The following is a 26,164-nucleotide window of genomic DNA, read 5'->3' on the forward strand; positions in this document are numbered from 1 at the left end:
TATGAGATCGTCATCAACTTTCAAAACCTTTAAGAAACCCCTACCTCCAATTAATATGTTGGTTATTTGCTAGATATTTTACAGAGCTATACTTTATAGGACAAAAATGTTATTTTGAAATAGTATCTTCTGGAATGAAAAGAATCCAACATGTTAAGTCCTCCCCTGAGAAATGAAAGCCTGAGAGTTTGCTGAGTAGCCAGGATTCTTATCTCCTTGGCTGGGATTGGTCTTGAACAGATCTCCTCCCCTCTGGCTCCTGCCTGGCCCTTGGGCGTGGCCCTGTGATAAACATCTAAGGGTAGAGGTGTGCTCTTATCAGAGAACTGTGTCACAAATGGTTCTGTGGTTGGTTTGAAAGAGTACAAATGACATGGACACTAACTTGGTTTTGTCCATTTCTGTGAGTAGTCTTCTTCCCTCATGATATTTCCAAGCTCCCACAAGAGCAAGAATCTTATCTTGGCCTTCCCTTTATAGTATGTATGTTTGCCCATATGGAAGTTTGTATTCAACTTAAGTCAAAATGTTCACTTGTCTTGTTAAAAACAGAAATTAATACCAAAAAAGCATGATCTGTTGTTGCAATAGAATATCCAGAAGATTCACAGGGTGCAACTTAAGCTAAAGAAAATGCATAGTGGTATACAGGAGTGCTAACGTAAGAAGTTATTTTCAATAACTTCTTAATATGACTCCTTTTATAAGGAACTTTTTCTGAGGAATTGAAAGTCCTGACTGGCATTAGGTTAGTTCCCAAGGTTTCAGAAATAGCTCCAAAAATTAGAAATGTGGCCAAAAAAATCAAGTGAATCCAGTCATGCATACCCAGATTGATGGCATAATGTTTCTGACAAGTATGAAATGCATTTTTCTCTGTAAATGTTATAACATACTCTGAATTGTTCATTTCTCAATCAGAAATTAAAAGTAAACATTTCAAACTGCTGTATAATGTGGAATGAATGTGAGTGGCCACATGGGTTAAGTTTAAACAGCTCAGTTAAATAAGGAATCATTCCCTTCTCGTTAGTTACATTGTACCACATTTTTATTTCCAAAAACAGTATAATTTCTGATTATGTGCTACTACAGAGCAGCAGTTTCATAATGGCTTTTTTGGTTTTATGAAGGGAAGAAATAGTTAAAGCAGACTAGTTACACAAAATGTAGCAACTATTAAGTAAATGCTCAAGTATACTATTTGAAGAAATGCCCTGCAGAGCCAGTCACGGTGGTGGTGCCTGTAATCCCAGCTACTTAGGAGGCTGAGGCAGGAAGATTGCCTGAGCCCAGGAGTTTGAGGCCAGCCTGGGCAACATAGCAATACCCTATCTATACAAAATAAAAATGAAATAAATAGAAATGCACAGCAGTATCAGCAGAATGTTGCTTCACACAAAACGTCAGTGGTTATTACCAAGTCTCCTTAGTTGCCCTTATTTCTGTCAGCTTCTAACAGTCTAACACAATCTAATAGGCTGACAAGGAGATGTGTTGACATATAAATTGAGAAATGTATGCATCTCACCTTATAATTTTTGCAACAGTGTTAAATGATACATAGATATAGATGGCATTGAAAGTAACTTACACCTAGAAAAGCGAAGAAATGGCTGGTTCAGGCTGTCAGTTCATCATTAGATTTATGCTGTACTAATAGAGGGTATGTAAACATGAGTATTCAGTTTGCCAGTATTCTTTAATTCAGCTCTGAGGAAAGTAAGAAATTAATTCATTGAAAAACTAGAATTCTCTAAATACTGTCAAAGAATCAATTTAATCATTCATTTAAGAATTTTGCCAGAGAATCAGCATTCAATCTGGCAGCCAGTGTTTTCACTTTTGTGTGTGTGTGTGTGTTTTCACTTTTTCCACTCTTTCGCCATCAGGGCATCACTGGTCTTCTTCCATTGTTCCCATTCTCTGATTCCCGTTAGGTGGTGCACAGTGGTTCTGCAAACACGCCTGTAAGCTTAATAGGCAGCTGGAGATAGGACCAGGAATTAGCACACCTGAGTGTGCAATTTGGGCAAATCACTTCGCTTCTGCGGGCCTTGAAATGAGGGAATTAGGTTAATCAAGGATATCTTTTCTAATTCTAAAGATCAGTAGGTCTCAGGTTCTTTCATCACTGGGCCTGACAAACAGCAATCATTCAATGAAGCCAAGTATTCTTGTACTGTCTATCTCAGGCTCTTGCTCTCTGGTAGACATTGCCTATCCAGGTTGAAAGCTATTACCCTTGACATAGAAGGCAGGAGCCTAATAGGGGTAGAATAGAATTGTTTTTTCCTCTGTCTTTTGACACTTACCTCCTATCCCAAACCATTGACCTCTCTAAGTTCTTGTCAGCTTAGAATGAAGAAAGGAGGGGTTGAGAGGACAGGGGAGCCTACTGCCACCACCTGTTTGGTATCATCAGTATTTTCCTAACCAGCGGTCTTCTGGGCATCAGAACTTTCCTTGCCATGCTTGAGGGGTTGTTCTACATGTCAGTGTGTGTCACTGTGTATAAGGCCCTCCTTTGAAAGAAAGTCTGAGCTTCTTGGATGGTCCTTGCAGAGACCCTTAAGTGTCTTTGTAGAACTTTGTGTTTAGGCCTATTTGTGATTCTCTAGTCAGGATATCATTGTTAGGCTTCCCTCGCCTGCAAAATAATCACTGTGAGCTCTCTTTTTAGTGTCTCTTTCTGGAAGAAGATTCCCAACTTTTTTCCTGGACTTTCTGAAATACACTGCCTGCAAAGCCTAGCATTCCTTTCTGTCACCATCTCTTCAGGTTTCTTCTGCATCATCAACCAACTCTTCCATTTTGTTCATTAGAAAGTCCAGAAGAACCACTTGCTTAGTATTACCTTTGCTTTACAAGAGATCAAACTGTCAAGTATTTAATCAGCTGTTCTGCTTTTAGCTATGATGAAAGATCATCCCAATGTACAGAAGTGTCCTTATAAAGAATTGCTCTAAAAGACTGAGAAACAAATACTATTGACCTCCACTGGTGAGGCAGTTGCTTTGAGAAATATCATAGCCTTTCATACCAAACTAGATGGGCTCATGGGCCACAGATAAAACAAGATCTCAAAAGGATTTTTCTGGCTTCTTTAGAAGTTGATGGTAAAATACAGTACTCTGTTCTTCTGCTACTACTCAGTTAATTAAAATAAAGGCCGTATGTTTTGTTTCCTGCTTCAAATCTTTGAGAATTCATCATATATTGATGGCAAGATCCAAACCTTATCAAATTCTGGCATTATTTGTATTTGTGGTACAAATGAAGGTTGGGAATTTTGTCATTATCTAGAACTGGTGGGAATGATAACACTAGAATTATTTCCATTTTTGTCACTAGGAAATTCTACATAGCTTGTTAAAGTGGAATTCTGTTCAGACTGTGTTACCTACAATTCCCATCATAAAGTGACAGCCTATTCGCTGAATTTGACCCATGAGTAAATTTTATCCCTCTAACTCCCACACACACAGTGTTTAAAATAAATTTTAATAAGTCATCACATGTGAAAGTCAGGATATTTAACATAAAAATTTGGGTTTCAGAGTTCCCTTAGAAGAACAAGGAATGCAGCAATACCAGGCCCACTTTCTCTCGCAGTAACTCTGGGTGGTTAATGTGGCCTTTGAATGGTCACTCATTCTCCAGCACATGCTGTCCACACCACTCCCTGTTTTTGCACCTGGCCCACTTCATTCAACCACATTAGCTACCTGACCCCTGCGGGCATTCAAGTATCTACTTCTTAACCCAATGCTACCAGTGTGCAATGCTCTTTTGAATTGGAGGTCTTTATAGTATTTGAAGATCTTGATAGCATTTCCAACTGAGACAAGGATTCAACGTTAATGACTTTTTTATGGAAAAAATTCAACCTGGAAAGTAGTTACATAAATACTTAAAAGAAGTGTCTGGAATGTTAAGTAGTTTAGCAGGAAATCAGGGTAATATGAGCAAACTGTGCCAGACAGTATTTCTGAATCCTTGGGAATAGATTTGATTATGGTGTGTGTAGCTTTTACAGCAAATACATTTTCTGTAACACATAAAAGGTTTCTAGCCATGTATACTTGGTGCAAAAAGCATTGTAGTGTGGCTAGAACAACTGAACTCTAGAGGCATTGAGATTCCTCAGCCCCCAGAACTTCCAAAAGTCATTTTAGATCAAGTTACTAATGTAAACTTTTTAAAAATTTAGGAAGTTTTCATTAATTTGTTTTCTTAAATGTTAGAGCCCCGAAATGTTTACATACACATATTTGAACATAGGGGATTTCTACAGTACCATTCATAGGTGTGTTTAAATTATGCTTAATACCACAAGTTAGTACTATTGACTTTAAAAGCTATTCTTTTTTTTTCTGGAATACAAGCAACTCTAAAGGAAACGAAAAGTGACCCATAATCTCACTCACTGCCCTGTTGGCATTAAAAATAATAATAGGCTGTGCGCAGTGGCTCATGCGTAATCCCAGCACTTTGGGAGGCCAAGGTGGGCAGATCACTTGAGGCCAGGAGTTCGAGACCAGCCTGGCCAACATGGCAAAACCCCATCTCTACTAAAAATACAAAACTTAGCTGGGTATGGTGGTGCACGCCTGTAATCCCAGCTACTTGGGAGGCTGAGGCAGGAGAATCACTTGAACCCGGGAGGCAGAGGCTACAGTGAGCCAAGATCCCACCACTGAACTCCAACCTGGGTGAAGGAGTGAGACCCTGTCTCAATAATAATAATAATAAAAATAATAGGCACACATGGTTAGAAATTACACATGGTACAGGACAGTACAAAGTGAAAAGCAAAAGGCTTCCATGTCTACACTCTCTGAAGAGGTTTTCTTGTAACTATTCTCGATAAAATGTCTATGCTAGTATATAAAATCCACTGGCTTTTGTATAAGGTTATTGTTGAATTTCTATTAAATGAGTTTGTTTCTTAATGTGATTTATTTGCCTTGTGTTTAGAATATTGCATGATAAAGTTTATTTTGTACATATTATACTTTTATTTTACTAATATATGAAAAGCCATATTTCAATGACCCCTGTACATTTTTCATGCTGTCTCACTCCCAATGGCCTCTGTGCATGTAAGTAACCTGTTGAATGACTATGCCTCTGTGTTTTTGATGATTTTCTTTTAAGTCCTTTTTTTTAATCAGCAAGCAACTTAAAACCTTTAAAAGTTCATTCTTTAAGTGCTTTCCTAATATTCTTTGTATCTCTTATTTTAAAATACCCTTTTTTTATTGTTTCTCAACCCTATGACCATGTGGCAATTTCATTTAGACCAGAGTAACCTCTTCATGCTGCTCCTTTATGGTTAAGATATTGATGTTTAACATATCTGTTTCATTTCATTTTCATAACATACCTGTTTGTGGTTTTGATTGTTGACATCTAACTCATTCTTATGTGTTTTTTTTAAAAAATGACAAGTCTTAATTTGGTGGGATTAGAGTTAGGGCTCTATAGAGGGATAGGTGTGTGTATATACCATTGAGAAAGCTTGTGTCGTCATCATCATCTTGCTCTTTCGTGAGATGCTTGCTTATTTTTATTAAAATATATTAAAACATATCTGCTTGTCAATGCACTTCTTTCGTAAGCATACTTTTTCTTGATGGAAATATCACTCAGAGGGCAATAGGTCTAAAAAATAATGCCATCAGCACTCCTGCTTTTATTTTTGCAACTCTCATCACTCCATTACTACTGCAGTATAACTAACTAGCCCTACCACAGAGGGCCTCATGTTCATTTTAATTTTGTGAGTCTGCCATTCTGAACACAGAAAACATTTCTGGCTTTTTAGCTATTGCTAGAGGATATGCTTTAAAGACTTTCAATCAACCTTTATAAATCAAGTTATCGAAAGAAAACAAATGCGCAAATACCCATTAATATACACTAACCTCTATTTTAATATATTGTATTTCTTTATATATTGTGATAATGGTGCTTTTTGTTTGTTTGTTTCTGATCTATTCTATTCCCAAGTATCTTGTTTTGCATTTTAAGTGATTGGGCAAATCACTAATGTTAAGAATTCAGGTGATATTCACAATCATTTGGCCATATTGTTTTAAGGAGTAGAAGGTTCTCTTAATGAATGATTGGCTAAAGTAGCGCAGATTTCGGCCGGGTGCGATGGTTCACACCTGTAATCCCAACACTTCGGGAGGCCAAGACCAGCGAATCACCTGAGGTCAGGAGTTCAAGACCAGCCTGGCCAACATGGTGAAACCCCGTCTCTACAAAAATACAAAAATTGGCTGGGCATAATGGCGGGTGCCTGTAACCCGGGAAGCTGAGGCAGGAGAATCGCTTGAACCTGGGAGGCAGAGGTTGCAGTAAGCCGAGATCGCACCACTGCACTCCAGCCTGGGTGGCAGAGCGAGAGTCCATCTCAAAAATAAATAAATAAATAAAGCAGCCCAAATTCCTTTATTACATCATTGAATCGATTTTACTGAATTTATTTTAACCCCTCTAAAATCCAGGGTTTATTCCATATTCTTTAAAAAAAGAAATGTCAGTATGTAACTGACAGCATTTGGGTATGACCATACAAAAATTACAGGAAACACAGACATACAATTTTAGCCCTTTGTGAGAATTTCCAAATGTGTGTGAGAATTGGACCACGTTGAATTTCAACAGGAATGGGCATCTGCTCAGGAAAGTTTCGTACATTGCTTGAAATTGCTTTTATGATAGTGTTAAGAGGCAGGTTTCAGAAAATATTTGTTAAAATATTTCTCCTCAGTCTGTAGTGATTAGAGAACTCCACTTTTGCAAAGGTTTCGGAGCTCAGACTCTGCTTCATGATTCTTTCCATCCTGATCCACCACACGCAGACTGCCCATGTAATGGTCGACAAGTTTTCAGGCCCAGGAAAGCATGTAACTCTCCTTACATATTCAAGACTCTCCATTGAATGGATATCTGGGTTACAGGAAAGCTTGTGAGATGCTCATTGATAAGCTTATGAAATAGTTACAGAACTTGCCTTAGAATCTAGCATGCCACCTTCATCAACTCTGTTGAAAGAAAGAACCATGAAGTTAAAGACCAGCTGCCCATGCATTTCTCATCCATCTTTAGAAATGTTCTAGCTGGCCCCTCTCCTGGTTAACTTTAGTTGCATTCATGCTATATTCATGTTGGTCACTGTCTGTAGACTTTTTCTTTTTAGTATTACTGACTTCTTAGAATTGGAAAAATATGAACAGCATGTGGTTTCGAATGAATTCATATAATTTGTTGCATACTGCATGAAAAGATATGTAACATCTTTTAGATTTGGACATTTTAATGCATGTGTTCAGCATCTTTGGATGCCCCTAATTCTAAAGTGCATTTTCATGGGCTTAAAAATGAAAATTTCTCCCTAGATGCTATATGACTTAAATTACATATAAGCCATATATCATAAGTTAGATTCATATTTTTAAGACATGGTTTTAATATAACTGTAGTTTTGCAGTAAAATTATAATTTATGTACATGAAATAGTCATTCCACAAATTCACCTTTCTTCTAAATCTTTGCGTTTTAGTGTTTGATCAATTAGATCTTGTCACATATGAAGAAGTAGTAAAACTGCCAGCATTCAAAAGGAAAACACTAGTCTTGTTAGGTAAGTTTGATTGTATAAGTGGGTTGCTTATTCTCTCTTTCAAAACATTTTGTGAACATTATTAAGAGTTGTCAATTTTAACATTCTTTTTTCCTAAATGACATAGGCGCACATGGTGTTGGGAGAAGACACATAAAAAACACTCTCATCACAAAGCACCCAGACCGGTTTGCGTACCCTATTCCACGTAAGCAATGTCTCAATCTCTTTTCATTATATTTTTCCTATCACTTTTTTAACTCTATAATGTGTGTATTTTTTTCTGATTACATGAGGTATAACTGTTCATTGTAGGAAATTCGTAAAATCCAAAAAAGAACAAGGAGGAAAATGAGTTAACAATAATCCCAACCCCTCTTTCCCTATAATAAATGCTATAAATATTTTGTTGTATACCCTTCTAGGCTTCTCTGCTGTATACCCTTCTAGGCTTGTCTTAGTACAGATATGTGTATAGAGTGTGTGTGTGTGTGTGTGTGTGTGTGTGTTTTAAATAAATTTAGGTTCATCCATTCTGTTTGTAACAATTTTTCTAACAACATGTCATACGCATTACCTAGACAAATTATTCTTCGGAAAAATAAGTTTTCATAGTTGTAAAGTTTCTGATATGACAATTTTTCCCTTAATTAATATTTAAATTGTTGATTTCTTATCACTTTTTAAACCCAATCAATATGCTAACAGTTGTTTCCGTAAAGATTTTCAAATCTGTAAGATTTTTAATTCTCCTTTATTTTCTGTATCTTATTCTTAACCTCTTGCCCTCTTCATTTTCTCAATTGTAAAATGAAGTAATTCCAGGATTGCAGAGGGGATTTGAGATCATGTGTATGAAGCGCTTAGCAGATGATGGATGAGTAGAAGCTATCTACCACTATCGTTTCATTATTATCATCATTATTCTAAAGTTTAAAATTTTAGGCAAGGCACGGTGGCTCATGCCTGTAATCCCAGCACTTTGGGAGGCTGAGGTGGGCAAATCACCTGAGGTCGGGAGTTTGAGACCAGCCTGACCAACATGGAAAAACCCCGTCTCTACTAAAAATACAAAATTAGCTAGGCATGGTGGTGCATGCCTGTAATCCCAGCTACTCAGGAGGCTGAGGCAGGAGAGTCGCTTAAACCAGAGGTGGAGGTTGTGATGAGCCAAGATCGCACCATTGCACTCCAGCCTAGGCAACAAGAGTGAAACTCCGTCTCAAAAAAATGAAATAAAATAAAATTTTCATCCCAGAAGCTTTCTAGCAGTTCAGGGTTGGAAGAGCTAAAGGAGAATGATTTTTTAAGAGCAACAGGAGAAAATGTGAAGATTGGCTCCATTCTATAGGGCCTTCACATGCCTTCCTGAAGCAATGTCACCGCCACTTACAGTTATCTGTACACCTCAGAGAGCCAGGAGGCTTCATGAGACAACCTTCATCCCAAAACCCTGTCTGATTTACACAAGAAATTTATCCAATAGTGCCTCATTTGGCACTACTGGGGTTTTCTAGTAAAACACTTTGAAGTGTTCTTTTAATTCTCCTTATGTCTAGATCATGAGTACAGCAAGCTTACCTAACATTTAGCTTCTTCTTAACCACGTAACAATTGAACTTCCATGTTATTAAATGGCCAGTTAACTAGTTTGGTTTTAAAACTTACCTTTGATGACATCAATCATGACTAGTCTTTGAAATATTTGACCCCGTATGTGTATGTAACATGTATCTAACTACTAAGACGACTAAAGATAGTACAACATCAATATGTTATGTCAGTTATTTGCCGGGCGCGGTGGCGCACGCCTATAATCCCAGCACTTTGGGAGGCCGAGATGGGTGGATCACATGAGGCCAGGAGTTTGAGACCAGCCTGGCCAACGTGGTGAAACCGTATCTCTACTAAAAATACAAAAGTTAGCCAGGCATGGTGGCATGCACCTGTAGTCCCAGCTACTAGCGTGGCTCAGGCATGAGAATCACTTGAACCCGGGAGATGGAAGTTGCAGTGAACTGAGATCTTGCCACTGCACTCCAACCTGGGCAGCAGAGCGAGACCCTGTCTCAATAAATAAATAGTAATGCCGGTTCTTCAGCTTTTAAGAGAAAGGTCTTCTCTTAAAATGTCCACATTTTGATGACCACAAGCACTTGATGTTCTAACAGGCTAGCAGGAAAGGGGGAATTCCCCATTAGTTTAGGCTCATGGACACAGGAGAGAGTAGCATAAATTTGTTATTTCTCAAGGAAAGAAGGAAGCGAGGAAATTGGGAGAGAGAGGGAAAAAAGGGGAAGGAAGGGAGAAGAGAAAGGGGGGTAGGGAGAGAGAGAGAGAATATTAAAACCAGTGTCCCTAGCTCATCTAGAAAAACATTTCCTAAAGTGTGTTTTGCAGGATACTGGTCCTATTAGTATCCACAGAACTAGAGCTTATTGGCGTATACTTCAGTTACACTCACTCAGGTGAGGGGTGGGCAAACCTTTTCTGTAAAGGACCAAATAGTGCACATTTGAGGCTTTAAGGCCATACAGTCTGTCACAAGCACTTAGCTCTGCTGTTATCTCATGAAAACAACCATAGACAATATGTAAACAAAAGCACATGGCTGTGTTCCAATAAAACTTTGTTTACAAAAACAGACAGTAGGTGGCCGGGTGCAGTGGCTCACACCTGTAATCCCAGCACTTTGGGAGACTGAGGCAGGCAGATCACCTGAGGTCAGGAGTTTGAGACCAGTCTGGCCAACATGGTGAAACCCCATCTCTATTGAAAATACAAAAAATAGCTGGGCATAGTGGTACATGCCTATAATCCCAGCTACTCAGGAGGCTGAGGGCACAAGAATCTCTTGAACCCAAGAGGCGGAAGTTGCAGTGAGCTGAGATCGCGCCACTGTACTCCAGCCTGGGCTACAGAGTGGGACTCTGTCTCCAAAGTAAAAATAAATAAATAAAAGACAGTAGGCCATATTTGGCCCATAAGCCAGTTTGTCACCTCCTGATTGACGTCTTCCATAAAAATTATGGCTATGTCTGGCCACAGTCATTGTGTTTTCAGTGTAATGTGCCTTTTGCTGTATCCTAACATTCTCCTTTTGCAAGATGTTATAGACCATCACTTTTCTATAGAACTTTCTGTGACAATGACAGTACTTGATGTCTGCACAGTCCAGTACAGTGGCCATTAACCACACGTGGTTATTGAATCCTTGAAATGCCGCTAGTGAGACTGAGAAACTAAAATTTGAATTTTATTTAATTTTGGCTTATTTAAATTTAACCATATGCGGTTTTCCATTTTTTTATTCTCCTGTTTTCCTTCTACACAAGACTCAACTGCAGTAAGGCACACAGTGAGTTATATTCATCTTGGGCCATTTCATGTCTTCCTCCTGTGGTGATTCATGAAGGGATAAAATACATCTCACCTGAACACTGAAAGATTCACCAAACCAGACAACTGACTGGCTACTGTGGTGTGATGTACACAGATAAATATGGTTTCTAGAATTTAGTTCTGCAAAGCCACTGGGGGTGAGAACAGGGGATATGAGATATATGCTAAAGAATCCACAGCTTTTAGGAAGAGACTGGGTTTGAGTAAATCTGTTGGGAGCGTAGTAAGCTCATCAGCTCCGCCTTTTAAACCTCTTGTGCCATGCGGCTTTGCAGACACAACCAGACCTCCAAAGAAAGATGAAGAAAATGGAAAGAATTATTACTTTGTATCTCATGACCAAATGATGCAAGACATCTCTAATAACGAGTACTTGGAGTACGGCAGCCACGAGGATGCAATGTATGGGACAAAACTGGAGACCATCCGGAAGATCCACGAGCAGGGGCTGATTGCAATACTGGACGTGGAGCCTCAGGTAATGCCCAGCCTCCCCGAATGTCTGACATCCTGCCTGCATGCCAATAAGCACAGATTCTGAAATCAAAAATACCATCAGAAAGTCACAGGTCACATAATTTCATAAACTACGGAAAAGTGTCAATAATGGAGGCATTGGGGGTTCACAGTCTAGAATGCCAGCTGACTAATCGTTGGACTCAGTGCACACACCAGGTATTTAAGAAGCAGACATTATTCTCTTAAGAGGTTTATTATATGCAGAAGCTCAATAAGGTTCCTGATTGGGTCTACGCCTGCCAGAAATCCTACAATCATCTGACCTCAGGATGAGGCTCTGGCACTTTGTTATCACAACAGCCACCTTCCCTCTCTGGGTACAGCTCATGCTGGACCATCAGAGCCTCTGCCAGCACATTATGTTCATCTCCAGTGAGAAACTGATCCTGGGGCCTGGGTCTAAAACACAGCACTAGCTTTATGAAAGCAAGCATGAGTGAGCCCAGATGTCAAAGACAGCAGGGATGGAAACCCATGGTGTCTCTCAGCCTCTGCCATTTCCTTACCTGAGCACAATGCCTGACCCTGAGCGAAAGGTAGGAGAGGGATAAAGACTTGGAAGAGGACTCAAAAGAGAGCCAGACACAGAGATGACGAAATGGTTTCTAGATATGTCTTGCAATAGGAATTATTAAACTTGGAAAAGAGAAAGCTGAAGGCTTTACATCAAAAATGCTGACAAGCTGTTTTTTCATCTCTGAGTTCAAACCAAGTAGACATGGGAGGTAAAGCACAGTAGGAAGGATTTGGGAGTTGTAGACATCAAGGTGGGTTACAGGAGAGGCTTGTGGGTGCCCATGTGACTCCGAGTTGCCATTTCTCGGACTGACCTGTACCAAATCTCTTTTAACACTTAGAAATAGAACCAGTATGCTACCTGCTGAAATAGTAGACCAGCTTCCCTCAAGCAGGCTGTGTTTCATCAGGAGGCTTACCTGGCTATCCTAGGCAGGACGAATCCCTGTTCAAGGACCACTGTATGAGACTTGGTCCCCTAATCATCCCTAAAGCAAGGACAGAACCTGTATAGCCAGAGTCTGTGTGACGTGGGACCTCACAGCTCAGTTTCTGGGCTCCAGGATCCTAATTTGTGGCCAGTGGGTTCACCCATTTCCGTTTACAATACCTGATGGCGTTCTTGAACTTGGAACTTTGGAAACCACAAAAGGATCTGTTTAAGGGGCTAGGGAGGAAAGCAGCAGTAGGGTGAACACTGCCATTTACTTAACAATTAACTTGGACCTATATAGAACTAAATATATGATGTGTACCACAGATTGATTTTTGTTTAACTGCTAATCCCTCCTTACTAGGGATTGGAAAAATCTTCTGGCCAGGGGTGGCTAGAGGCAAAGTCTCAATCCTGGTCCTGGTCTTCGACATCCTCTCCTTGGGTTCCACACTGGTCTTCACCTGAACGTCGTTTTCTGCTGGTAGTAATGTCTCTAGCAGTATGCTGGCTGCAGGGCTCCTCAGACTCCCTCTGCATTACCTAAGTCCACTTTCGAGGGCTTTCTGCCTTACCTGCCTCCGCTGCTGCCGCCGCCACCGCCACTGCTGCTGCTGCCACTGCTGCTGCTGCTCCACCCGTAGCGTCCAGCTCTCCCTGTCTCCTTGCCCTTGCACAGCCATGCATTGCTCTGCACTGCTGAGTGGGAGACACTTCTCTCAGCCTCCTCAGGACACCCACAGCAGTTACTTTTACCCATTGCACTTGGCCCCAAAGCACCTCCTCACCCCGGCTGGGCACTCTCCTCTGCTCCCCTGAGTGCTGGATGAGCTCACCTGCACTCTTCTCTCCTGCTTCCTGGGTCCCTGCATCTCAGAACTGTGATCTCTCAGATCCACTTAGCCCCGAGGGCCGGCCATAGGCATCCTGGCTGCCTGAGCCTCTTTGGGCCAGCGGCCCTGGGGATAGGGATTGCCCAGGTCCTGCCCCTCCCGTTGGTCTGGTTGACTACACTCGTCCCAGGCCCTGCTGCCCAGGCCAGCCTCATGCCAGTCTTGGTCTCACAATGACCGCTGCATACCACAGTACAGCTGAGGATGCCCGCAATCTGCGCCGCCTGGGCTTCACTCTTGGGCTTCTCTGCCCTCAGCCCAGTCTCTCCTCGGCTGGGCAAGGTCTTCATCCTGCCTTCAGGATGCCTGTGACCATGAACAACTTGCTTTCAGGCAGAGCCTCATTGCTCCAGGGAGGCTCTCTCCTTAGGACATTTTTCTCCACCCCCCTTTCCCACTCCAGCTTCTTAGATGACCCCTCTACTGTATCTCACAGACAGTTCAATCCAACAAACTTGTATTAAGCACTTATATGCCAAGCAGAGGGTCAGGAGCTAAGAATACAATTCAGAAGACAAGATGGTGAGGATGAAATTCCTTCCTCATTGTACATCCAAAACTGTCCATAACAGAAGGGGCTTGTGGCATTTTTTTAAATCCTCTCACTTCTGCCAAACTACATGTGGACCATAGGAAAACCACCTAACACGTGTCCAACTCTTTTAGTGCCGGTCTAATACTGTATGCCATCTTATTTCAGACAACTGAGGCCCAATTGAGCACGTCTAATAACACTATATGATAAGATGTTGTGGTCCAACTTTAAAGCTAGAGGATGATGGTAAAGACATTAAACTAGAAAGAAATTAATAACCTGGCTTCTCATGAAATAGTAATAGATTATGTTCTTAAAGTGCTATATATTTCGCCAGGCATTATGACTCCTTACCTTATCCTTGTAACCCTATGAGCTGGAGATCAGTATCTACTTTTGTAGATGGAGAAACCAAGGCTTAACATACTTGTGACTCGATTAAGGCTTTACAGTCAATTGAAAGTGAGGTGTGAAGTTGAACTATGTTGATTTTTAAATTTTTATTCTTTTACAATAAATCCCCACTTCCTTTCACTGTACTACCCTAGAAGAGGTAACCCTGGGAATCCTTAAGATGGTTCACCTTATCCATAGTAGTACAATTTAAAGCCTCCTTTTCTTCTTTAATGTTCAGAAAAATCTGTAATTCAGTCAAACCTAAGAAAAACTGCAGAATTTATTTCTCATGAAAATAAAGCTATGGCTCAGAAAATAATCTGTGCCTCTAAAGCTGAAACTGTCATAGCCCCATTGTGTAATCAGAGCTTAATGTGATGGTTTTAGATTTTAACTTTATTCTGATGTATCCATTTGTAGCATGAAAAAGTTAATAATAGCAGAATATTTGTAGTTTTGCTTTTGCCCACAGAGGAAGAGGTCATCATCAAGAGGTAGCGTACAGTCTTGTTAGGAATCCATACTTTAAAACAAGAGCCAGGTTCTGAACCAGAGACTATTTTGTGAAATCAGTTAGCTCTCTTGAGATGGGTTCCGGGGTCACTGCACTCTTCCTAAACCCTTAGATTTTTGTACCAAATGACTCAGATGCGTGCCCCTATGTGCCTTTTAAGCTTGCAAACCAGAATAGATATCTGCATCTTATACTCTTGGGTCAAATGAGTTTCTATTCCTTGAAGATAATAACCTGAGATTAATTATTGGCCATAGCCAAGCCATAGAATCAATTTATCTCCACAAATATTAATGTTATTTTGACTATCTGAATCTAGCATGCTTTCAGTGATCCTTCTAGAGCATGCTCTTTCTCTCCCTGTCCATATCTGTCCCTGTTTCTCCTCTCTCTCTCTCTCTTTCACACACACACACTCATACTCTCTCTCTGTCTCTCTCTCTCTCTCTCTCCCTCCTTCTCTCTCTTCCTCTCTTTCCCTCTCTGTCTCTGTCTCTCTGTCCCTGTCTCTCTCTCCGAATCCCAGAGAGATTCAGAGAGAAATATTTGCCCATGAACATTAAAAAATTTGTGCCTCATCCTGAGTCAGAAAGGAAGAGGGCTTAGAGTTCATCTTTAAGTCACCTGTTAACTGCCTGGGAGAGGGGAATCCTTGTGAGCAATTCCATTTCCTGTCCCTGAAGTAACTCTGAACCTCAGTCAGGCTGCCACAGCACCAAAAGTGGCACTCACTTGAGACCCATAAGTAGTGCAGAGTATGGCACAAAGACCTTCAAGAACAAGTGAGGAAATGTGTGGTGAGTCTGCTGAAAATACAAGGCTGACTAGACAGGAAAATCTCAATCAGAATTTGAGGCATCTTAGAATTTTTGAAAGTACAATAATAAAGTACAGGAATAGAAAAAGCCACAAAAAGGAGGAGAGAGCAAATATGCTAACCACAGGGCTACTTTAGTTACTGTGATAAATACTAAATTTGGCTCTGAACTTCCTGACAACCAGGGCAAAAAAAAGGAAATCAAGGAATATAACCTGATTCGTAGACATGAGAGGCATCTGGCAATGTGAGGAACATGGCCACCATTGATGGTTTTATGCAGTAAGTGCAGTCTATGGATATAGACCAAGGACATGAATGCAGTGCAGAGATGGGCAATCTGCAGAAAGCTAAACTAATGTTCCAAACAGTTTGTTTTCTGCTGTTGTAATGTGATAGCTGGAATGGAAAACATGAGAAGGATTGGGTACCTGGCAGGCTGGGCCACTGAGTGGAGAAAAAAACCATTTCATGCCCAGGGTGTCATTCTCTACTTCATCCGTGAGTTCTGTTCAGCATCCAGGCTGGGTGGACTTCCATCTAGAACTCAGAGTAGCTTTGGAGATAGAAGCAAATAGGGTTCTTTCCCATCTCGGTTGCCCAGAAGCAGGCTATGGGATGGGTATATGTGTGTGACCAGGAGTAGGGGTGATGAGAAAACCTTGTCTCACCTGACCCTGTATTCACCTGATCTATGAGTATAGGAAGGAAGGAAAAAAGGCCTAAGATAATACTGACATAAAGGATATTTCTAAGTGAAGATCCCTGTTAGCTTGCTTGACCTATATATGGACTTCATCATAATGTTTGTTCCTTGCTAAAATCTTCAGTCATAAAAGGATTGGCAAAGAAATTGCCAGTTACCTCTTTCAAAAATTAACATATATGCAAGCTTAAAGAGCTTTCTTACCAGAGGAATCAGAGCCTAGGACTTTAAGAATTAAAGAACTTTGATGGATAAATATAATGTACCAGTCTCCCTCAACCCACAAGAAAATGCTGTGTGACTAAAATTCAGAAATATAATCAATCCTAGTGAAAGTCAACCTTGCACTAAAAAAAGAAAGAAGCTTTCATGTCAAATTTGTCTCTTACATGCCTATATACACGAAGAGGCTAAGAGAGTCCCTTCGGCCAAGAGAGTAGAGTGCTCTGTAGATGAACCTGCCTTAAAAGACAAGATAAATTCTGTGCAAATTATATCTACTATTTTTACATTTTAATTTTTTTATAAGGGCAGTTTATGCTGGATACCATATTGGCCATGAGTGAGACAGCTGAAGAAGACACAGTCCCTGCCCTGAAGGAGGGTACCCGCTAGTCCGTGGGGTCTTGGGTTTCCCATGTGATGGGTACTTCAGGAGCACATGGGAGGGTCTCAGAGCCCACAAAGGACTTCCCAGAGAAAAGAGCATCAGTGCTGAGTTCTGAAGGATTACTCAGCCAAGCAAAAGGGCGAGTGGGGAAGGGGAAGAGAGGATGGGAGGTCCAGGCAGAGGGAGTAGTAAGTCAAAAGGCCGGAAAGCCAGAAGAGAGTCTGGCCCTTTCTGGAACTGAAAGTAGTTCAGGACGGCTGGCCCATGGAGGCAAAGGGGCAGAGAGAAAGGCTGAAGGGGTTAAGCACAGGCATGTTTATGAGGGAGAGAGGTGACATTCATGCTGAGGAGTATACATTTTATCTGAGGCCAAGAGGGAACTGTTGAATTCTGAGCAGGAGAGCCATGGGTTTTGAATTTCAGAAAGATCATTCCAGTAGCAGGGTAGAGTGTCGATTGGAAAGCAGCAAAACCAGAGGCAGGGCAACCAGTCTGATTACTATGACAATAAGCCGGGCAAAAGATGGAGCAATAGGAATAGCACGAAGCAAGCAAATTTAAAGACCATTTAGAAAGCAAAATATGTGGGGAGCAGGATAGTTAAGTTCTTGTGTAAATGACAGCAAGATATTTACCCCAGCGCATATGAATTAATCACATGTCAGTCACTTGTGAATTGGGTATCTGTATGTGTTGGGTTTTGTTCCTTGGAAGGGAGTTTGTAACCTCCAAGATAATCATATCCTCCTGGGGAGGAGCTGAAACAGTAATCCCTTAGCAGAATTAACTCCCGCAGCGTCTGATTGCAGCGTTGCAGTATATCTATCCAAACTAGTAGCTTGCAGTTAGAGGTTTTCAGTGCCTTGGAAGGGAACTGAAAGGAATCTCAGAGACCCTTCTCTCTTGAATGCAGCGATTTCTCATGGGCCTACACATTGCCCACAGCCACACAGTGTCTTTAGCGACAGGACTAAGACACAAAGTCTAGGGCTCCTAACTCCAGCCCTGGGCAAGCTTCCCCCTTCCCCAGGAGTCCCGGGGGCTTTTCAGCAGAGCAACGCACAGTTACAGTGGACAGATTTGCTAGCAGTCCTTGGCTAGCGATTTGAAATTTGAAATGTGAGGGAGTGGCCTCCAGATTAGTGGCAAAACCAGCCTGCAGGTCCAAGTCTCTCCTTAAATGCATTTCCTGTGGATTAAAATTTAGGCTACAACTAATAGCCAGGTTTAAATGGACATTAACCAACATAATCAGTGTTAACTTTTATGAAGAAAAAGAGATTGATTCATGAGTCATAAGAAAAATGTCCAGTTTGCCAACTTTTATTGTCTGATGGCTATTGTCCATCCTTTAGAAAAAAAGCAATATAAGTTATGTATAAAGTTGGTAAATTTAATAATACCTTGCCAAAAATTTGAGCCAAGGGCTTGAAATTTTCAGTTGTATAAAAATTTTTATAGACTCATTTGAAAGTTACATTAGTTATTTCTTCTTTTAAGTCGGGATTTTTCTTTTTTTTTTTTCTTAACACAGGCACTGAAGGTCCTGAGAACTGCAGAGTTTGCTCCTTTTGTTGTTTTCATTGCTGCACCAACTATTACTCCAGGTTTAAATGAGGTAAGAATCAATCTGTTTTTCCCCAAATAAGCCGTAAGGATCAAGCCTTAGTTCCCAGCACAGTCAGAAGCGTGTCAACCTACATTTGCAGCAAGGCTGCTCTGATGAAATGGGATGTGGAGTAGAATGCTACATGGGACAGCCTTATCAGTAAGTTGACTTCTAAAATCTGAGGACAAACCCCCTCGCTCCCACCAGGACCAAGGCATCCCAGGTGTCTCACAACCTCCAGGGCTGCCAGCCTACTCCCTACCCAGTTACGGATTGTGCGGCCCGTGGAGTGGAACCTTTGTGGAATTTCTCTCCAGGCCCCTGGAGACTACCAGACCTAGAAATCAGCTCTGTCCACTGTCAAGCCAGCTCAAGTCAGAAACTGCCACAGACGTGGTACTCATGAGAGTTGGCTGCCGACTTTTAGAAGGTTTTCCATTGCTGAGCAGATTCAAAGGGTAGTTACCATGTGTCTGCTAAGTGTAGCAGTGCCTATCTGCTGTAGGTTCCTTAGTTAAGGGGAGACTCTTATACAAAGTTATCCTGAAGACAGTTGCTTTCACAGGTTCTAGAAATCATCAGAGGATTCGACTCTGTTCAGTCAACACTGACCTAAACTCACCCAAGCTTAAAATCTAGTTAAATCAAGGCTTGGAAATTTTCCCTTTGTGTACCTTTAAGGAAGATTCAGGATTTTGATTTACCTGTGTTACTCATATTTTCCGTCGTTTTTGTCATTTCATCTGCAAGAGGTATATTCCTTTGTAAAATTCTACTTTCCCATCTTTTTTAATACACAAGCATGTTTGAAACTCCACATTGTGGTTAGCTTTTATCCTTAAGTTGCCATGTATTTTTCTTGAATCATCATCTTTGCTTTTGTTTTTGTTTTGCCTGTTTTCCTGCCCTTTTACTAATTTTCCATAGCTGCCAAAATGGTGCAGAAAATTGCCTGTAAGTACCAGCTAGGAGGTAGTGAAATACAGCCTTGTTTCTTTTAATAGATTTAGAATGTAGACACTTTGTTCCCACAAATCCTTGCTTTTGCTGTTAGAATAAAGGCATTTTGTTTTCACTGAGTTAAACCCTGCTCACGTGTGAGTCAAGCACACAGACAAGCTGTTGTCGAGGAAGAGACTGACAAATATAGCTTCATCTTAAAAGATTCTTAAGAGGGAGCTTTATTTTTCTGTAAAGAGACCCACATTAAAAATGTGATACTTTCAGCCATACATTTTCTTGAATATTTTCATCAGCCCAGCTTGCTGAGCAAGTCATAAACTCTGCTAGTGGTTTCTGAAGCTCAGGACTACATATTCAAATAGAATCCCGTGTGCCAGACAGTGATGTTGTAGGAATTGTTCCTTTTCATCCTGGTAGGAAGCACTCCTGTCTTTGGGTGAATGCACGTTTGCTAAAATGGCGGGTTTTTTGGTTTTTTGTTTTGTTTTTTTTTTTTTTCGCATTGTGTTGGTTATTAAGTAAAGCCACAGTGAAAATACTATGCTTTTTAAGTGCAAGCAGAACTAGAAGGTGATGATTAACTGGGGTCTTGCTACACTGTAGTACTTAACACTCTCAGTCAAAGCATGCCCTGTCCTGCTTTGAAATGCCTGTAAAAGAGGACAAAACAGGTAGGACATTCTTGGTTCAGAGCGCCCTGAGAGAAAAGATTGAGTTCCCGTCTGCTGTGGTGTCTGTGCATGCCCACTGCAGGGCCAGGACAGAATCAAGCAAGTCTATTTATCTTACTTCTAGTCCCCTTTCTTGAGAGCTGTACCCAGAGAGCTGAGGCTTGCCTGGACCTCCCAGCAGCCTCACCAGGAAAGGTCTCTTGCCAATAACAGAGGGGCCTTAGAGAAGAGGAGGGGAGGGGCCCTAAGCCAGTATTGGGCACTACAGCTCCTAGGTCCTTGAAGATACTGCATCTTGGCCGGGCGCGGTGGCTCAAGCCTGTAATCCCAGCACTTTGGGAGGCCGAGACAGGCGGATCACGAGGTCAGGAGATCGAGACCATCCTGGCTAACACGGTGAAACCCCGTCTCTACTAAAATACAAAAAAAATTAGCCGGGCGAGGTGGCGGGCGCCTGTACTCCCAGCTACTCGGGAGGCTGAGGCAGGAGAATGGCGTGAACCCGGGAGGCGGGGCTTGCAGTGAGCTGAGATCCGGCCACTGCACTCCAGCCTGGGCAACAGAGCCAGACTCCGTCTCAAAAAAAAAAAAAAAAAAAAAAGATACTGCATCTTTTATTTTCTCTGGAGATCTTTCTCTGTCACCTGGGGCCCCCATTTCTGGGAAGAATTGCTCAGTCTCTTGATTTTAGATTTAATACGTGTAAAACCCTATAATGACTGGCACTAGTCAGACAAGTGCTTGTTCTTTTGACAGCATGTATTAAGCACTTACTATGTGTAAGGCATTATGCCTAATGCTGGGGCACAGCAATTACAGGGCACACAAGACAAGTTTATAGCTGGAGACAGAGCCACTCATCAAATAAAGAGGTATTTCATTATCTCTATGTATATTTAAGACTCAGCCCAAGAGCTCACCCACCTAGTGTTTGGCAGGTAGGGGGTGGTTAATTTGACTCACAAAGTTCCCTAGTGTCAAGGTTGAACTTGCCCTTTGGGAGTTCAGCATGACAAATTTGACTCATGAAGATATAGAGGCAGACTTCTTTCTGGTGGCTCTTAAGAGACCCCTGTCTTGAAAGAACTGCCACTCTGTAGCGGAAGCTACACTTGCGTGACAAAGCTGGGACCTAAACTCCCTCCTCCTGTTGGATCCCTCTTGCGAGAGTTCTTAAAATCTGTGGCAAGCTGCAGCTTAGGGAACATCCTTTGTTGCAGCAAACCTCTCTAGAGTTCAGCAGCTTCTCTTCCTTTGTTTTTTTTCATAAGAGATACGAGGACCTGTGAACAGTGACATTTGTCCAGCCATTTCTAATGCAGACCACTTTGGGGGGATTCATCAGATGCCAGGTGCTGTTTGTTGGGGAAACAGCCTTATTCCAGCCATTATTTGTAACACTCAAAGAGCTTTTGCCTCTGGCATCAGCTGCTATTGAGTGAGGGCCATTATATGTCATTGAATTCCTGGAACGGTGGCACCTTTAAGTACAAGAGGAAAAAATACAACTTAATTTGTCATCCAAGGGCAGGGACTTGCTGGTGCAAACCCAGCTGGGCCCTGAGGCCTGGCTCCAGTGAGTGTGGAGGACCAAGGGGAGGGGGGCAAAGAGCTCGGGCCTTGCCACCACCTCCCTCTCCCAATTGGGAGAGTGGCTTGAGGCTAGGGCGGGGGGCTTCCTGTGGGCCTGTTTGGGCCACCATAGCCACTCTAACCCACACCTGGCATGGCCCTGCCAAGCCTGACTCTGGGGACAGGCATAGCTAGGCCTGAGTGGGGGTGGCGTGTTTCCTGAAGAGTGTCTGTTTTCTCTGGTTCGTCTGCTTTGTCATGGACCCTCTGTTGCATGTTGAGCAATCACTGTCTCCTCTGTCATGGAGCGGACTTGGCCTCATGCTGGAATACGGCATGTCAGGGTCTGGCCTTGACTGTTTCTGACACTGGGATGAACAAAAATGTGAAAAGAAAATGAATCCAACTGATTTCTCTCTTCTGTTTGCTTTTCCTCCTCTCATGCCCACCCCTACCTCCATCTCATCACCATTTAGGATGAATCTCTTCAGCGTCTGCAGAAGGAGTCTGACATCTTACAGAGAACATATGCACACTACTTCGATCTCACAATTATCAACAATGAAATTGATGAGACAATCAGACATCTGGAGGAAGCTGTTGAGCTCGTGTGCACAGCCCCACAGTGGGTCCCTGTCTCCTGGGTCTATTAGGCCTCTCCCCAGATATCTGAGCATAACTGGGAGCACCTCATACGTGGAAAAGCCTCTTTGTTATCGGCCTTGTGTCAGCAGGTCATGGTCCCTAGAGACTACCTAGTTGTAGTGTGACCTACATTTATAATTATTGTCATGTCCGAATAGATAGGAGGAGAAAAACAATTACACACTAATTTAAAGAGACAGTATCTTTTTTAATCAGTTCTCCTAAACTTTAATAAAATGTATCTTTAAATGTATGTATTATTCAATCCTTTGGAATGTTATATTTTTGGAAATCATAGCTTTTTATTTCCAAGGCCCCTAAAAACTGCACAAAATAGATGCTGCTTTCTATAATCTATTTTAATAATAATAAACAATGATTCTGTTACCTTGACTGGGGGTGGAACACTACATTCTTTTTAGAGTCTGATTTTATGGATTGGAATATCTTTCTTTCCTTTATTTATTTGAAATAATTAGTGTAGTGATTACAAAACAGTCATAAATTTTTAAAGGCCTTTTTTCTCTTTTTTTTTTTTTTTTTAGAATAGTATTTTTTTTTTAAGTCCTTTATGTAACATCCAGATAATGTGATACTGTCTCTTTGAAGCACCCTGTAAACCTTTTAGAGATTTGAAGTTGGGTCTTGACTCTTAATGCATGTGGACAGTCGCGAGCGTTTATGCTGTCGGTGTGTCTGTGTTGGACAAAACAATCTGTAATCTACAGCAAAGTACATTCTACATTCCGTTCATGGGGCACACCCAGGGGAATAAGAATAAAATGCTATTATGACTAAGTTGTAAACCTATGCACATCCCTTGCATTTTGGGCAACTTTATAAAAAAAAAAAAAAGAAACTGATTTTTATTAATAATAATCATGTAGTGAAATGTGTTTGTAATTTTGTCTCAATTTAATTTGTTGTAAGGTGGGGGGGAATTGCTGGTTTCACCATTTCAGATCTGTGTTGTCTAAGAGTATTAACGTTTTAATTAAGCAAAGAAATGAGGATTTTTAATCTGTATGTAATTGTTTTAAAGCACCCATTTTAAGAGAAAATACTGTGCAATGAAGAAACCAGTTTAGGCATTTGCTATAAACTGAAATATTCCAAAAGAATAATCTATAACAGCCCTGTAAATTCCTTTAAAATGATAACAGGACAGTTTGACCAATTTTTTTTAAATATACTTCCTTTTATGTGTTCAATAATTAAAATGCCTTTGGGTCCTTCATTTCATTATAGATTTGTTCAGGCTTCCAAGCTGATAATCTTTTCAATTGTATAATTTGTTAGATGCTCATCGAACCTTTGAAGGCCCAGGAGTGAGTATCAGTTGGCAGGGCGACAAAGGAGCCTGCCAGAGCACAGCTGGACCGCGTCTGACTCACACAGAGCCATGAGCCCAAGGGCCACGGGTGTACTGGAGGCCACCTGTGGTCTCTTCTTCCTCTTGCTGTTTCCCTTGGCACAGGGGAATCATCTGTCCTTGTTGCTTTAGAGACATTAACCATCTCATAACCCTTCCATGAAGTCACGTTCTTCCAATACAGGAGATTTGGGCTGGGGTTCTCAGACTCTTTGCCAGAGGTCAGTAGAATGGTTTTCATTAGCGTGTGAGGGTGTGAAGTACTTATATTAACCTGTGATCCTTGAAAACATACCATCGTTTTTTGCTTCTTGTAGGTTAGATGGCCTTGTCACTTTGTGCCTTGGCAGGATGTGCAGGGTGTTTTCTGAGCCGAACAGCTCCTCTTAAAGGACCAAACAGAGAAGGAATTAGTATACTTCTTTTACGTTGTCAGCACCCTACCCGCCTCCGCCCCCACTGCCTATTATGAAATGATGACGATTTTTTTTTTCTGATGTTGTTCTTTGTCAGTGACCAGATGAGTCTGCGACTTACTAACAAGGTATTGAGTGAACTACTTCTGTTTGGGCCCCACAGTGGGGTGACCAAGCCACCAAACCAGAGACAAGCTCAACAGTGGTCTCACGCTAGATGGAGAGAGAAACCTTCCAAGAGTTAGTTAGGGCTGTGTTAGGACTGATTCAAATCTGATAGATGCCACGGCCAGACAGTCATTCCTGGTATGGTACTGACCACAGTTTGGGCTCTTAGTGTGAAGGTGCCCACTCTACCTCTTTTCTGGTGAAGCACAAAGACAACTACAACTAACACAAGGGAAACAGAAACTTCCCTCCCTCTAGTGGAAACCCCCACGCCCCCACTTGCCCTTTGAGCCCACATCTCCAGAGATGCTGACGATGCCTGTCTTAAGCCATCTGCCATGTTTATAAAGGTGGATTAAGCAGAGGAGGAGAAAAGCAATGCCAACTTAAATGTCTGTGGCCCCAGAATTCACAGGCACTGTAGCACTCTTCCTCAGTGGCTTTATACATCCTCTGAGAAGCACCCAGGCAGGCATCATTCTTGCCATCATTCCGATGGTGAAATCCCTGCATGCAGAACTCATTGACTTCTCAAAGAGGTTATCTGTTCCATTCCACTAATACATGGCTTCTCTAAAGCAGTGTCTTTATGACCTAGCTGCATATACTTAAATTTCTGAATTCAGAGTAATTTCAGTACATTGCTGCTGCTGCTACTGCTACCTTACAATTGTCCACTAAGCAATCAGAGAAAATTGCTAAAAGCTTCTTTACTGCTTCCATTCCATCAGCAGAACCTCCCCCGCTCCTTTTAAAGACCAGAACGAATGATTAGAGCACTAAATCTTATTAGTGGTCAGTTGAAGTACTGGAGAGCCCTATTTTGAAGGTTCTCTCCCCCACCCAACTCCATTCCCCACAGCAAGAAAGGGAGTGTTTTTATATGTTGAATTCTTTGTTAAAAAGATGAAATGTCCTGATTTTCCAATCACAAGACAGTAATTACTTTGCACATGCAGCATATCCCATTTTAACGCTAAAAAGGGAAATGTCACTCAATTTAATTCATCTGGAAGTTTCCCAGTGTCAAGATAACATTGTAGCCTTTTTAAATGCAATTAAATGTATCTCTTGTCAGGTGAGATGATTTAAAATATTTGCTCAGAGAGTAAAAGAAATGGTTGACCTACTTCTTGCTATTTGCATTCAGAAGGCATCGTCCCAGCCCATCCTATTGGTGGCTGAATATCTGAAGATGTCGCAAAGTCCCCCACTGCAGGAGAAATGCAGGAGGTGTTCCTGTTCCCCATCCAATTCCTTCTTAGGCTGCTAGAGCCAGCCAGTGGGCCAAGCCTTCCTCTGTGCTCCAGGCAGGCCTGGGCTGCAGCTACTATTATCTTTTTACAGCCTTTGATCTCATCGCTGCAGAGTTCTTTTGTTTTTAAATCACTTGTATTTGTCTCTTCATTAAGGCTTCAAGTTTGTTTCTTGAAAAAGTTTAGTCAATTGAACCACCCTCCAGGAAGATTCCCACCCTGGAAACTGCCCCTGAAAAACAAGGCAACCCAAAGCCAGCTCTCTTTTGTCCCCCACTGATGTCATGTCCTTTTTTTTTTTTTTTTTTTTTAAATTTCAGGCCAGTTTCTTAACTCGGGGCAAAGAGAATCTGTGTTGCTAAAGCTACCAAGAAAACTGCTTGATTAACAAATTCTTAATAGAAATGCCTCCCACGCTGTCTCTTTGGAAAGAGAAGGCACCTTGGAATCGGCATTCCAAAACCAAGCTCCTTGTCGTCCTCATCCCTCCTCCTTCTTGCTTCCTATTATCAAAC

At 41.5% G+C, this 26,164-nt stretch overlaps 1 protein-coding gene across 4 annotated transcripts in view; it reads left to right on the forward strand.

The window, feature by feature from the left end:
• The window catches only part of CASK (calcium/calmodulin dependent serine protein kinase), a 392,463-nt gene extending 368,812 nt beyond the window's left edge, over positions 1-23,651 (forward strand). For 2 of the 4 annotated variants that reach the window (XM_025372348.1, XM_025372351.1), the window contains 5 exons: positions 7,577-7,657; positions 7,764-7,844; positions 11,314-11,516; positions 18,512-18,595; positions 22,269-23,651. In XM_025372348.1, coding sequence (XP_025228133.1) covers positions 7,577-7,657; positions 7,764-7,844; positions 11,314-11,516; positions 18,512-18,595; positions 22,269-22,445 — 626 coding nt within the window. In that variant the 3' untranslated portion in view covers positions 22,446-23,651. The remainder of the gene's footprint in view (positions 1-7,576; positions 7,658-7,763; positions 7,845-11,313; positions 11,517-18,511; positions 18,596-22,268) is intronic. The other 2 variants (XM_025372349.1, XM_025372350.1) reach the window with 1 other exon arrangement.
• The last annotated feature ends 2,513 nt before the right edge of the window (positions 23,652-26,164 follow it).

The sequence above is a fragment of the Theropithecus gelada genome, chromosome X (genome assembly GCF_003255815.1).
Source record: "Theropithecus gelada isolate Dixy chromosome X, Tgel_1.0, whole genome shotgun sequence".
Taxonomy (NCBI): domain Eukaryota; kingdom Metazoa; phylum Chordata; class Mammalia; order Primates; family Cercopithecidae; genus Theropithecus; species Theropithecus gelada.